This window comes from Lycorma delicatula, chromosome 2, assembly GCF_047948215.1.
Source record: "Lycorma delicatula isolate Av1 chromosome 2, ASM4794821v1, whole genome shotgun sequence".
Classification (NCBI taxonomy): domain Eukaryota; kingdom Metazoa; phylum Arthropoda; class Insecta; order Hemiptera; family Fulgoridae; genus Lycorma; species Lycorma delicatula.
The window spans coordinates 206,381,853-206,395,421 of NC_134456.1; the positions used below are offsets into that span (position 1 = coordinate 206,381,853).

General features: G+C 29.8%; 1 protein-coding gene across 1 annotated transcript in view; it reads left to right on the forward strand.

Moving 5' to 3' along the window:
• Nucleotides 1-13,569, forward strand: part of GCS2alpha (glucosidase 2 subunit alpha) — a 76,252-nt gene that overhangs the window by 23,419 nt on the left and 39,264 nt on the right. The window contains exons 6-7 of the mRNA XM_075357097.1: nucleotides 3,193-3,294; nucleotides 7,806-8,055. Of these exons, the coding sequence (XP_075213212.1) occupies nucleotides 3,193-3,294; nucleotides 7,806-8,055 (352 nt within the window). The remainder of the gene's footprint in view (nucleotides 1-3,192; nucleotides 3,295-7,805; nucleotides 8,056-13,569) is intronic.

Consider the following 13,569-nt stretch of genomic DNA (forward strand, 5'->3'; position numbering starts at 1 on the left):
TTTTGTAGCGTAATCATATGTTCCTTGTGTGTAAGGAATAATAATAGTGGTGTTTTCGGAATAATAAAACACTGAATTGGAAAATCTACATGAAGAATGTTTTTCCTGGAGTGAACTGGAGTACATCTCTTGTTTCTCATACTGCATACAAATGATTTTGCCTTTGATTGTGACTAACTTTTCATGTTGTAGGGTGCCTATATCACTTTATGAATTATGGAAGATACATTATAACACTTATCTTCCATAATTCAGAGAAATGATTCAGGCATTCAAATTTTATGAGATGAGTATGATATGTAATACCTCTGATTATTGTGTTTAAGTAAGTTTGCTAGTGAACACCACTGGCATAAACACTACCATAACATAAACACTATGTGTAACACTGTTAGATCATTTCAATAGCAAAAGGTTATGTAAACTAAAGATGGGATATGGTTGAAATGGAATTATGTATAGAGATGTAAAAGTTATTAGTTGTAAATTTCTTAATTATCTCTTTAAATTTCTTATGCTTTCCCTCCAAAAACGTTTGCAACATTCCAAAACTTTGATAGTGCTAATGTATGTTTTATTTTTAATAAAATTCAAAATTCTTTTGTTTTTATTTAGTTTATGAACTTTATTTATATCATTTTACTAATAATCAAATGCTCTATAAGTTGTTGAAAACTGTTGTGTGTTTATATTACTTGTTAAACAAAGTTATTTTAAGCCAAACATAGAATAGTGTGTCTTTCGACCCCCAGCTGGTGTCTTTTATCTCAGATTACTTGAAAATTATAAAATACAGTTCTGGGATCTTTTTTTATCAATTTTTCAGGTCAGATTTAAAAAATTAGTGCTTTTATATGAAAGCACTACATTTACTACTTAATTTGGGTACCAAGAATTACAGTTTGGCTTAATTTTACCAAAGATGGGGAAATCAGGATGAAATTTTTCTCCAGCTGACTCTCTCTAATGAAGCATTCTGAACATATGTTTTGTATGAACTTTCTTCTCTATTTTCACCAGAAGGATTGTCCTTAAAGTTTGTTATATTCTTCATGAATTTCTCTCTCTCTCTCTCTCTCTCTCTCTCTCTCTCTCTATATATATATATATATATATATATATATATATAGAGAGAGAGAGAGAGAGAGAGAGAGGGGGGGAGTTAATAACAACAAAACAACCACCAAACACAGTAACAGAACCTAAAAAACTAATACCAAAGTCGATTTTCACGGGATCTCAGATCATCTGTCTGTAAAAAATTTGTAAATTATACCAAACAAAAATAAAAACTAAAAATTAGAAAACAAACTCCAATAACCACAGCACCCGAACAATATAACTCAATGCCAACTCATTTATACAGTATTATGTAGTACACTTACAGTGTACTAGTGTTATACAGTATATTATATTTTATATACTATATTTTGATAGTATATGTAGATCATAGTATTGAGTATGCACAAAGTGTTGTTATGGATGAGATATGTTGATTATATTTTGGTTATATATGATCCAATTATAAATAATGTAAATTTGATCATTTTGAATAAACTTAATAATTATAATGACAATTTAAAATTTATGTGTGATTTAGAAAAGAACAGAAAAATACATTTTTTAGATATTGAGATTGAAATAAATGTAATAGAAACATTAGTTTATAGAAACCCTATAGTGAAGGGCATTACAATACGTACAAATTCTTATCACCCATGCTGATAAAAAATTGGTACATATGAAAACCTGATTTTTAGAGCTTTACATTGGAACAGTGATAACAAACTTAAGAAGGAAACAGATATAATAAAACAAATAGCAGTATTTGATGGTTTTGATGTTGGGGTTATAGAAAAGATATACAGAAAGGATTAAGTACCATGATAATTTTACACAATTGCAACAAGAAAATAACAGAGATTATTAATAGTTTTTTCTACAAATAAAATAATAGAAAAAATTACTGATGTTTATGATAAAAATAAATATAAAAAAGCTTACAAACCAAATAACATATTTTATAAAATTAAATATAATGAATGGAATAAAATTTATGTGAAAACTAACAGATCTTTTAGTTTTTTAAAAAGTGATTTATGGACGATTACAAAGCTTAGAGAAGTGGAAAGAGAGGTGTGTCTAGGCCGATTGTTGTATAGCCATACTATTGCTGACAACACTTCACTAGTGATTTGTCATTACACCCATCAACTTAGCAACATTTTTGGATGTAAAGACAAATCACTAGTGAAGTGATTAAGATGCAAAAAGAAAAAACCCAGAACAAAGTATAAGATGACTAACTGTACCAGTGAAGGATTGTGGTAGATAAATATGCATTAATATGCTTGGGTTCAAGTTGGACTCCAGGCTTTTAAATGGGTAAAGAGAAATTGTAATTTTCTTGATCCTGAAGAAACTTGGAGGAAGAGTGTGATTAAGAGATTGATATTAATTTAATATAAAATTTTTGTAATTTTATCTTTCATTTTGATTGTTTGCTGTTAAATGCAACTCCTGACTCTTCTGCCACTTCCCTTTATGTTTTCTCACAATTTGTAATAGTATCATTATTTAGTTATTTAAATCTGTACTATTATTGTTATATTTCTTCTGAATTATTTTGTCATATTGCATTAAAATGTTGCATTTATTTAATAATTTCAAGGGTATTTACATATTAACGCCACCACAGCTACAGCTTTATTTAAAAACAAAGTAGTCAATCGGATTTCGGTGGAAAATGGGCCAATATATAGTTTAACATAAATAAATAAATATTTATTTTATAAATATAATTTAACCAAACATAACCTTCGCTCGCTAACCTTGACTAATTAACACTGTAATATTTTGAGTATTTATTTAATAAATTAAATAATCAAATTGCAATAATTACTGAATTTATTAAATAAATACTCAAAAAATTACGGTGTTAATTAGTCAAGGTTAGCGAGCGAAGCGAGCGTAGGTAAAGTTTGGTTAAATTATATTTATAAAATAAATAAATATAAATAACCATTTATATTCTGTTTTGAATCTGTTTCGGCCTATTTTCCACCGAAATCCGATTGACTTCTTTGTTTTTAAATAAAGCTGTAGCTGCAGTGGCGTTAATACGTAAGTACCATTTCAAGTAATTATTTAATGTATTAAGGAAATTTGATTATAGTTATATTTTTGTTTTAGGAAATCAGATCCTTATCGTTTGTACAATCTTGATGTATTTGAGTATGAATTAAATAGTCCTATGGCGTTATATGCTGCTATACCTTTCATGGTTGCACACAGGTAATTAATTCTTTCTTTTTTATTTTGTTCCGAATTATTATTTATCAGATACGTTAAGTCTGTGAGTAATTTGTTTTTTAAGCATATATGTCTTTTTTAAAACAATTCAAATATGGTATTTATTGCATATTTAATTGATTAATGTACCATCTAAATAGAGTAATGAAACTGACCGATTGATAGATGTTTTTAGTTTTTGGGATCTTCAATAGTTATTACAAATGCAGTCTCAATCTGGCCAATTCTGAGCACTGTTAATTAATTAAATCCCAAAGATAATCATTTTTATGAGTTATGGTATTAATTATTGTGTACATTAAAGAAAAATTGTAGTTAGAGTTTTCTCTTATACCTGTGAAAATGTGTAGTGTGGTAATATTTATAATTTATTTTAATAAGTTAATGAACATACAAATTTGTAATAAATTCTTACAGAAAAAATAATTTTGTCATTTATACTTCTGTTCACAATCAATCAATCATGTTGTTGTGCATATTTTGCTAAGGGGGAGAAATCAGTCTATAGCTCTTTATATTATGTATTGTACCTCTACTATTCATTATTAATTAATGATAATATTGGAACTGTTTGAAAGCAAATTATTTGAACTTGTAATACCCAGAATTGTTCAGTATTCATTTTTCAGTGAACTACAACTCCATTAAAAAATGACTTATAAAAATTATAACATCATTTGTTTGTTGGTTTATGTAAGGCACAGATGTAATACTTTTAAAAAAAATGTGAAAAAACATTCTGACATGTACTGTGCATCATAAAACTGAATTGTATTAAAGAAAGGTGCATATACTCAGTAATTATAATAAAGCTATTGTATTTCAAACTAAATAACATTAATCAAATATTTCTGTTACCCAGATAACACTTGTATAACAGTTTATTTTTTAAAATTATTTTTTTTCTTCAGTCATTTGACTGGTTTGATGCAGCTCTCCAATATTCCCTATCTAGTGCTAGTCGTTTCATTTCAGTATACCCTCTACATCCTACATCCCTAACAATTTGTTTTACATATTCCAAACGTGCCCTGCCTACACAATTTTTTCCTTCTACCTGTCCTTCCAATATCAAAGCGACTATTCCAGGATGCCTTAATATGTGGCCTATAAGTCTGTCTCTTCTTTTAACTATATTTTTCCAAATGCTTCTTTCTTCATCTATTTGCCGCAATACCTCTTCATTTGTCACTTTATCCACCCATCTGATTTTTAACATTCCCATAGCACCACATTTCAAAAGCTTCTAATCTTTTCTTCTCAGGTACTCCGATTGTCCAAGTTTCACTTCCATATAAAGCGACACTCCAAACATACACTTTCAAAATTCTTTTCCTGACATTTAAATTAATTTTTGATGTAAACAAATTATATTTCTTACTGAAGGCTCGTTTAGCATGTGCTATTCGGCATTTTATATCGCTCCTGCTTCGTCCATCTTTAGTAATTCTACTTCCCAAATAACAAAATTATTCTACCTCCATAATCTTTTCTCCTCCTATTTTCACATTCAGTGGTCCATCTTTGTTATTTCTACTACATTTCATTACTTTTGTTTTGTTCTTGTTTATTTTCATGCGATAGTTCTTGCGTAGGACTTCATCTATTCCGTTCATTGTTTCTTCTAAATCCTTTTTACTCTCGGCTAGAATTACTATATAGTTTATAGGGTATTATAATTTATTAGGAAAATTGAAGTTAATAATAAATTTAATAGAATTAACTAAATTCTAAGTAACTATACAGTAAAAACTGTTTAAAACTGATTGTAGCTGATTAACAAGAGGTAGAAGATGTTTGTCTTCCTTTTGATGGAATAGATTTTTGTATGAGGTATCAAAAAAAAAAGGTTTTGGGGTGGGGGTACATAATTTCTTATGTAGTGCATAACATCATTGCTAGATAACTGGATTGTACTAGCATCTGTTATCAATTGCTGGTGTGAAGCTTAGGCTGGTTAAAGCAAAGAGTTAAGCTTTCCCTTAACGAGCTTAGTTTTAATAAGAGAACTGATATTAAAACTCATTTGCTTGCTAATTGCACATGATGAGTAATGATTTTGAAGAAAGTTATACAAAAGAAAAGCGGTGGGTTTGCATAAAAGTTTTGTGTAGTTGTTTTAGAGGTAAGCATAGGTCTTGTAGTATCAAATTTGATTCATTATCAGTCCAACGTTGTTGATTATCATTACCCATAATTGTGTACGAGGTCTGCTGATAGTACTTCATATAAAACATGGTGAGACCATGAACTGCCCCATGGCAGTTCATGGTGAGAATTAACATGAATGATTAATAATGCACATGGGGTAGAAGTTGCTTTTAGAACATGGTAGAGTAGCATTCTGATTAAAAAATTAGGTAAACATTATATGACACCCAGATTTATTCCTAGTTTCCAGATATCAATTTTACATGTTTGAAGCATTGTTCTGAGATACGTTACCTGGCCTCAAAATATGCAAACTCTCTAATAGGGGTCATACAGATAATAAAAAAAGGTTTTTGTTAATGTCTATGAAACAGCAATTACCATTGATTAGGACTCTCACCAGGACAAGTACAAATGCGTGAAATATAATTAAGAGTAAGTTAAATATTTGTTTTTAATAGTTTTGGAAAATTTAAAAGAAAATTGTTGTATGTTGTGAAATTGTTGGTTTTGATTGTTGCCACATTTTGGAGATAAATGAGAGATTATCACTTTTAGAATTGTCTAAAGAAAAAAAATTTGCACATCTAATTTTTTGCTTGAAAATAATACAGATACATCTTTTTTCTTTTTCACTAAGTTTATCGTATGTGATTCTTAAAAAAAAGGATTAAGTTTAAACGAGAGTATTTTGTTATGCAGAGGTAATTTCAGGAGTACTGTTACTCTTAGAATCAGACTTCCTGAAAGAGTTTAGCAGTGGAGGAAATAATGACATTATATAATGCAAAGGAATAATTGAAGGGTGCTAGTGGCCAATAGGATTTACATTGAATTTTAAGTTTTATATATCAGCTGCCTAGGATATTTTGAGTACCTGCTTGTAGATGAAATTCTTATGGTTATTTTTAGATTGACTTTTGAATAAAATTCAAATCTTTAGAAATTATCATATGTTCGTGGTTTCACAAAGATATTGAGAATTATCACAAGTAGAAATTTCTTATAAATTTATAAACAGTTCATTTAATGCAAGAATTATTCATTTTTAGTATTTTTGAAAAGAACTACCTTACACTTTATAAATGATTGTCACTTTCACTTCTCTTCACAAAGAACTCACCCAACAGCTTCTTGTTTTTTACTACTGTCTAAAATTGAATACTAATGATGCACTCTTCACTTGTTTGTTGCTGCACACTCACTCCAAATGCTCTTGCATACTTGATCACATTTATTCCAAACTGTACTTGTGTTTATCAAACATTGTGTTGAACTTGTCACTCTGCTGATCCTTGGCAGTATTTATATCTCTGGGCCTAGGACCTGACCTGCAGTAGTACTACCCAACCTGTCCTTTTGTTTGGTCAACTGTAATAATTTCCATTGTCCGCACCTTCTACGCTTTCCTTTAAATCCTTTTCTAGAAAGAATTTCTTTGTTTCTTCTAAATTTTTCTTTCTTCATTTTTCTGGAAGCTTCTGTGTCTATACAATGTTAAATTATTCTCCATTGAACTGTTTGCAAGAAAATTTTATATTTGTTAGAAAAGTTTTATTGAATGTAAATTTTTGGCAGGAAATTACAGAGAAAGTATTATGAAAAATTATTTCCTGCATAATATTACACATTCATGCCCTCTTCTGTTACTATTTTTTCATCTGGTTTACTAAAACTTAGAAATGTACTGCAATATGAGCAGTAAACGAATTTGTTTGGAGTCTTAAAAAATTTAGTCAATAAAAATTCTTTAAAATATTTTTAGTAAAATACAAGTTTTACTATAAAAGAATAATTTTCTCATTGTTATGAATAACATTTGTATGGGTCTACAGAAAACTTTTAAGGTATTAGTCAATGATTTTGGTAAAAAGTGTGCACCTAACGGGATTAAAAAATACTCATACTGCTATGTGGAATTTAAAATCAGTTCCAAAATATTAGGTAATAATAGAGGTTTTTTAGGTTAATAAGGAATTTATTCCCTATTATTTTAAACTTATTTATAAAAAAAATAACTGTACTTTTTTTTTATTTAACCTTCGGATTCACCGTTAGGCATTCTTCAGAGGATGAAGATGAATGATTTGTAACGTGTGTGAAAATGCCATACCTGACTGGGATTTGAACCCGGGACCTCTGGATGAAAGGCCAAGATGCTACCTCTCGCGCCACAGAGGCCGGCCAACTATGTACATTTAAATTATAAAAACTCTACCATTTGAAATTCTTATGGGAATATTTGACTTCATTAATTATAAATAAAATATTATTTCTTAATAAAAATTTTATTATCGATTAATATTTAAGCTAATTATTTTGTTTATTATTTATGTTTGTAGTGTAAGCAAGACAGCTGGTATATTTTGGTTGAATCCTTCAGAGACATGGATTGATATTGCTGGCAATTCTGATGAAAATGTTGTTTCCTCAATTGTTAATTTTGTTTCTGGTGGAGCAAAACCAGCACAAGTAGATGCTCACTTCATGTCTGAAACTGGTATTATTGATGTTTTCTTTATGCTTGGTCCTAAACCAATGGATGTTTTTAAACAGTACACTAGACTTACTGGTACCGGACCTCTGCCACCGGTATGTACAATATAATGTTGTGCTTTGTTATAGTAATTATATGTGCTATTCTGTAGTTTAAATTCTCTCCAAGTGACTTCCATTCAGTAGTGCAGTTAATGGGCTGAATCTTATATGGGAAACATGCTGTTATTATACATTGTAATTGTTTGAAATGTGCTGTTGAATTTGAAAGATTGTTTGTAGTATTAAATGAATACTCTTTGTAAAGGTGATGAAGAAGTGGTATTTTAAAGTATATTATTTAATTTTACTTGTATTAATTGTAATTTAATTTTACTATTATTTAATAATTATTTGTCACTTAGAAAATTATTGAATTTTTATCTGTATGTAATTTTAGTAACAACTGTTTATTATTAAATTACTAGCCGGTTGGGTCAGCAAAGCGAGCCTTTCCAATCTAGCCAGATGGACCCCAATGTGTTCATTATCCTCATGCTTGTGAGAATAATACTGATAAATAACAGTAAAGCCTGTTCAATAAAAACAACCAGTGTATTGTAATTTCTTGAGAGCAGCAGTTTGGTCAGCACTGAACTTGAAACTTTGAAGTATGCAGGTTTCAAAATAGTTGGCCCCATCTTAAAAATAGTAGTTATAGCTTGTTACCTATCTTTCGTATGGATAAAAAAGTATTTTGCAGAGTTCTTAGCATTACTTGACAAATACCAGGAGGAGATGACTGTACTTGGTTTCTCATTTTTTTTAAATGTATTTTAGTCAAGTATATAGTTTTGCATCAGAAGCAGGTGCAGCCAGTCATGTTAAATACACAGTAATGGTGGCAGTGGCAGTGCAGGTTGATCCGTTATGTCGTATGCCATTGCACATTTAAAGCTACTTTTCTTGATAACCAAAAAGAGATATTTAAAAGACAGAGACCTTTTTTGAAGAAAATTTAATTTCACATATTGCAAGTGGTCTCCAAATTCGATATATATATATATATATATATATATGTATATATGATTATTAACATGACAGTATATTTTTATTTATTTATTTATTCATTCTTTTCCCCTTCTCTATTTTATATAACTTAATAGCTACATTATATTTTCATTAAAAAAATTTCTTATATCAACTTAATTGTTAATAGTTCTTAAAAACTAGTAGTATTATTAAAGATTGTAATATATCTAGTTCTGACACGTTTAGTGGTTACAGTTTCTTTTAAAGATGAAAAGAAATTAGGTACTCCCGCGAAAAAACCTGTATGAGAGTTACCCTCAGATTATTTTAATTGCATTAAATGAAAAAAAAAAAAAAAAAATGTAAAGGCACTGTGCTGCCTATGACAAAAGTAAATGAAATAATACTCATGCTTATTAATTACAATAAGAATTAACATCCAGCCTATGCCAATAAACCTTGATACCACCAGAATTGCATAACAATAGAAGTTTTAACATATTAGAGCACATATAGAGCATTTTAACATATCAAGATACCATCATAAATTTCATTTATTTTATTTGTTCAAGAGGTATTCCATTTAAATTCAACAAATGATCACTGCATCACTATTTTTTATTTTGGTATATGATAACTATCCATCTTGTAGTGGGCAAAAAATATTTTTTAAATATTTAAAAAAAGTGTTTTTCTTGAGTAATAGACTATTTTCCAAATCGCCAATGGGTAAAAACAGCTATTTTCATAACTTTTTCCATGATCTGTGTAGCATTCTTAATAATCATGCAGAGGACAAAAAGGGCTTTTTGGAAAGAGTACAGATGGAACTTCATCTTTAAAACCACGTGAAATTTATTTTGTTACTCAAAGGGGAAGTATTGAAGCCAATAAAATCACTAAAAACACCATTCCTTCTAACTGAAAACATTGTATCCAAAAGTACTGATGTTATGCATTTTTTTCACATTATAAAAATTACAACCAAATTCATTAGAATGAATAAATTGTTAATTAATAAATAGTTAATTACGGAATGATAAATAATACTTACAAAATGATAAACAATTCAAATACATTAACAAGTTATTAGATTCATGTTTATCTTATTTTACTCCTGCTGATGGAAGTTATGAATAAATCTTGCACTTTTTGATAACAAATTTAACTAACATAACTTAGTGCTCCTGCTATTTTTTTATTGAATAGAACTGATAAGTCCTCATTCATCTTTGGTGTAATGTTGTGTCTTCTTCCAGTAGTTGATAAAAAAAAACTCTGAAGGGGTGAGAATTATTAAAATATTTTTCAGTTGAACCCCTGTTTGATTATCTCTTAATGATTTCTTGAATGAAGTACCAGGACCCTGCGGATATAAACAGCATATTCGATATTTCTCTTCATTTTCATGTATTTTTACCTCAATGACTTCACCTAACCACCACTTGCTGTTGTATATGCAGCAGACATAATTTTTACATTTTGGCTTTGGTAAACCTATAAAGCAATCAGAAACACTAATGTCCTTGTGTACCGATACTAACATAAATGTTTCTGATTCAGAGGTCGCCTGGACTTTCAGAATACATATCTGACTTGTTGGAACATAACTGTGAAAGGTTCTTGTTTTTGGGACTATTGTGATTACCTGATAACGAGAACTGAGTTATTATTCAGTCACTTGAACATCTTTATTAGAGCAGAAAATAAATGTTATATTTTTAATATTATCTTTGCAATAATTGTACATTTCAGTAGGTGTAACAAATTGATTATTGATTGTCCTTTGAGGACTTGCTTTAGTCACAGTCCTTTTTACAGTTCCACCAATACCATCACAAGGTTCTTTTCCATGGTATGAGGCAAACAAATGCCATTCAGCTGCGATTTCAAAATCTTGATGGTAGCACAAATTTATGAACTTTTTTTTGTTTTTATACTGGATTATTATGGACCCATCAGAAAAATAAAAAAATTGTTTAACTTGTGGTAACAGTGTTTTTATTACTTTATTTATAACTTGCTTTTGGAAGCAGAAGAACGATGATGTAGTATTGTGCTTCAAGTACTCACTAATCATACAGAGTTTTTTTGGCTTGTAATTTTCCTTCTTTTTCAAAATATATGGGAAATGACTGTACTGTGGCATAAGTTTTTGACCAGTGATATGACTGAACTTCATCCTGTTTCAGAAAAGCAAAATTTTGAGAGAAGGTTCCCATTACTCTCCAACAAGTTTTCCTTTTTAATGTTGAGGAAATTTGTTTGTTTTTTTTGCAACCAAGTGATGCCCTTTTAGATTATTTAAATTTTCAGTAAGTTTAATTAAGAAGAAGAAGAGAAAGTTGAAGCGGATGAAAGGGGAGAAAAAATAATGAGATCTGAATTTAAGAGAGCATTAAAAAATTTGAATGGCAGAAAGGCTCCTGGAATAGACAGAATACCTGTAGAATTACTGCGCAAGCTGAGGAAGCGGTAGATACATTATACAAATTGATGTGTAATATTTATGAAAAAGGGAAAGTTCCGTCAGACTTCAAAAAGAGTGTTATAGTCATGATACCAAAGGAAGCAGAAGCAGATAACTGTGAAGAATACAGAACAATTAGCTTGCATCAAAAATCTTAACTAGAATTCTGTACAGAAGAATTAAGAGGAGAGTGGAAGAAGTGTTAGGAGAAGACCAATTTGGTTTCAGAAAAAGTACAGGGATAAGGGAAGCAATTTTAGGCCTCAGATTAATAGTAGAAGGAAGATTAAAGAAAAACAAACCAACATACTTGGCATTTATAGACCTAGAAAAGGCATTTGATAACGTAGACTGGTATAAAATGTTCAGAACTTTAAAAAAATTAGGTTTCAAATACAGAGATAAAAGAATGATTGCTAACGTTTACAGGAACCAAACAGCAACAGTAATAATTGAACATAAGAAATAAGCCGTAATAAGAAAGGGAGTCCAACAAGGATATTCCCTATCTCTGTTTCTTTTTAATCTTTTCATAGAATTAGCAGTTAATGAAGTTAAAGAACAATTTAGATCCGGAGTAACAGTACAAGGTGAAAAGATAAAGATGCTATGATTTGCTGATGATACAGTAATTCTAGCTGAGAGTAAAAAGGATTTAGAAGGAACAATGAACAGCATGGATGAACTCCTACACAAGAAGTACCGCATGAAAATAAACAAGGACAAAACGAAAGTAATGAAATGTAGTAGAAATAACGAAGATGGGCCACTGAATGTGAAAATAGGAGGAGAAATGATTATGGAGGTAGAAGAATTTTGTTATTTTGAAAGTAGAATTACTAAAGACGGACGAAGCAGGAGTGATATAAAATGTCGAATAGCACAGGCGAAACGAGGCTTCAGTCAGAAATATAATTTGTTTACATCAAAAATTAATTTAAGTGTCAGGAAAAGATTTTTGAAAGTATTTGTTTGGAGTGTCGCTTTATATCGAAGTAAAACTTGGACGACTGGAGTACCTGAGAAGAAAAGATTAGAAGTTTTTGAAATGTGGTGCTATAGGATAATGTTAAAAATCAGTTGGGTGGATAAAGTGACAAATGAAGAGGTGTTGCGGCAAATCGATGAAGAAAGAATCATTTGGAAAAATATAGTAAAAAGAAGAGATAGACTTATAGGCAACATATTAATGCATCCTGTTATAGTCGCTTTAATATTGGAGGGACAGGCAGAAGGAAAACATTGTGCAGGCAGGCAACATTTGGAATATGTAAAACAAATTGTTAGGGATGTAGGATGTACGGGGTATACCGAAATGAAATGACTAGCACTAGATAGGGAATCTTGGAGAGCCGTATCAAACCAGTCAAATAACTGAAGACAAAAAAATGTTAAGTATTCTTGAAATGGAAGAATTTGAGTTGTTAGTACACAACGGTCAACAGAAAACTACTGTTTAAAGATAATTTCAGAATCAAAATCATCCCAACTCTCTTGCAATAATCTGAGCACTTCATTAGTGCCTGGACATTTTTCTCACTGTTTCATGTTCTATATCACATACCATGGTTGAAAGGAGAATTTTATAATCAAATTTTGTTTTTAGACCAGATAACATGAGTTTTACATTTTGGTGGGTGACACACAAATAGAGTGAGTACCTGACCCACCAGCCCGAACCAAAATTTAGGTCTTAAATCAGAAAATTTTGAAAACAAAGTTTTAAATTATGTTTTTCTTTGAAGGATGTATACAATTCTTTTAAGTTATATAAGATATTTTTTTCTTATAATATTAATTTTATATAATATTAATTTTCTTCCTGTCAGCTTGTTTTACAAAGACACAAACCTTCTTGCTTGAAATCATTTGGGTGTGGCTCATCATTCTGGTAATAATCTTGGACACATTTAATAACATTTTCAATTAGATGACTGGGTTTCTTTTTGCCAAATTGTTGCAAAATTCTACTTGTTTTAAGTAATTGTTTGGATTGATGGTGTAAATACTGACTAACACTAAACTCGTTTTGAATTTTTTGAATGCTCCGGCTGCTTGGTAATAAACTTAAAATATTAATTTTTTCATGGGTTGATGTAACTGTTTTCATTTTATCCTTTATTTTAATG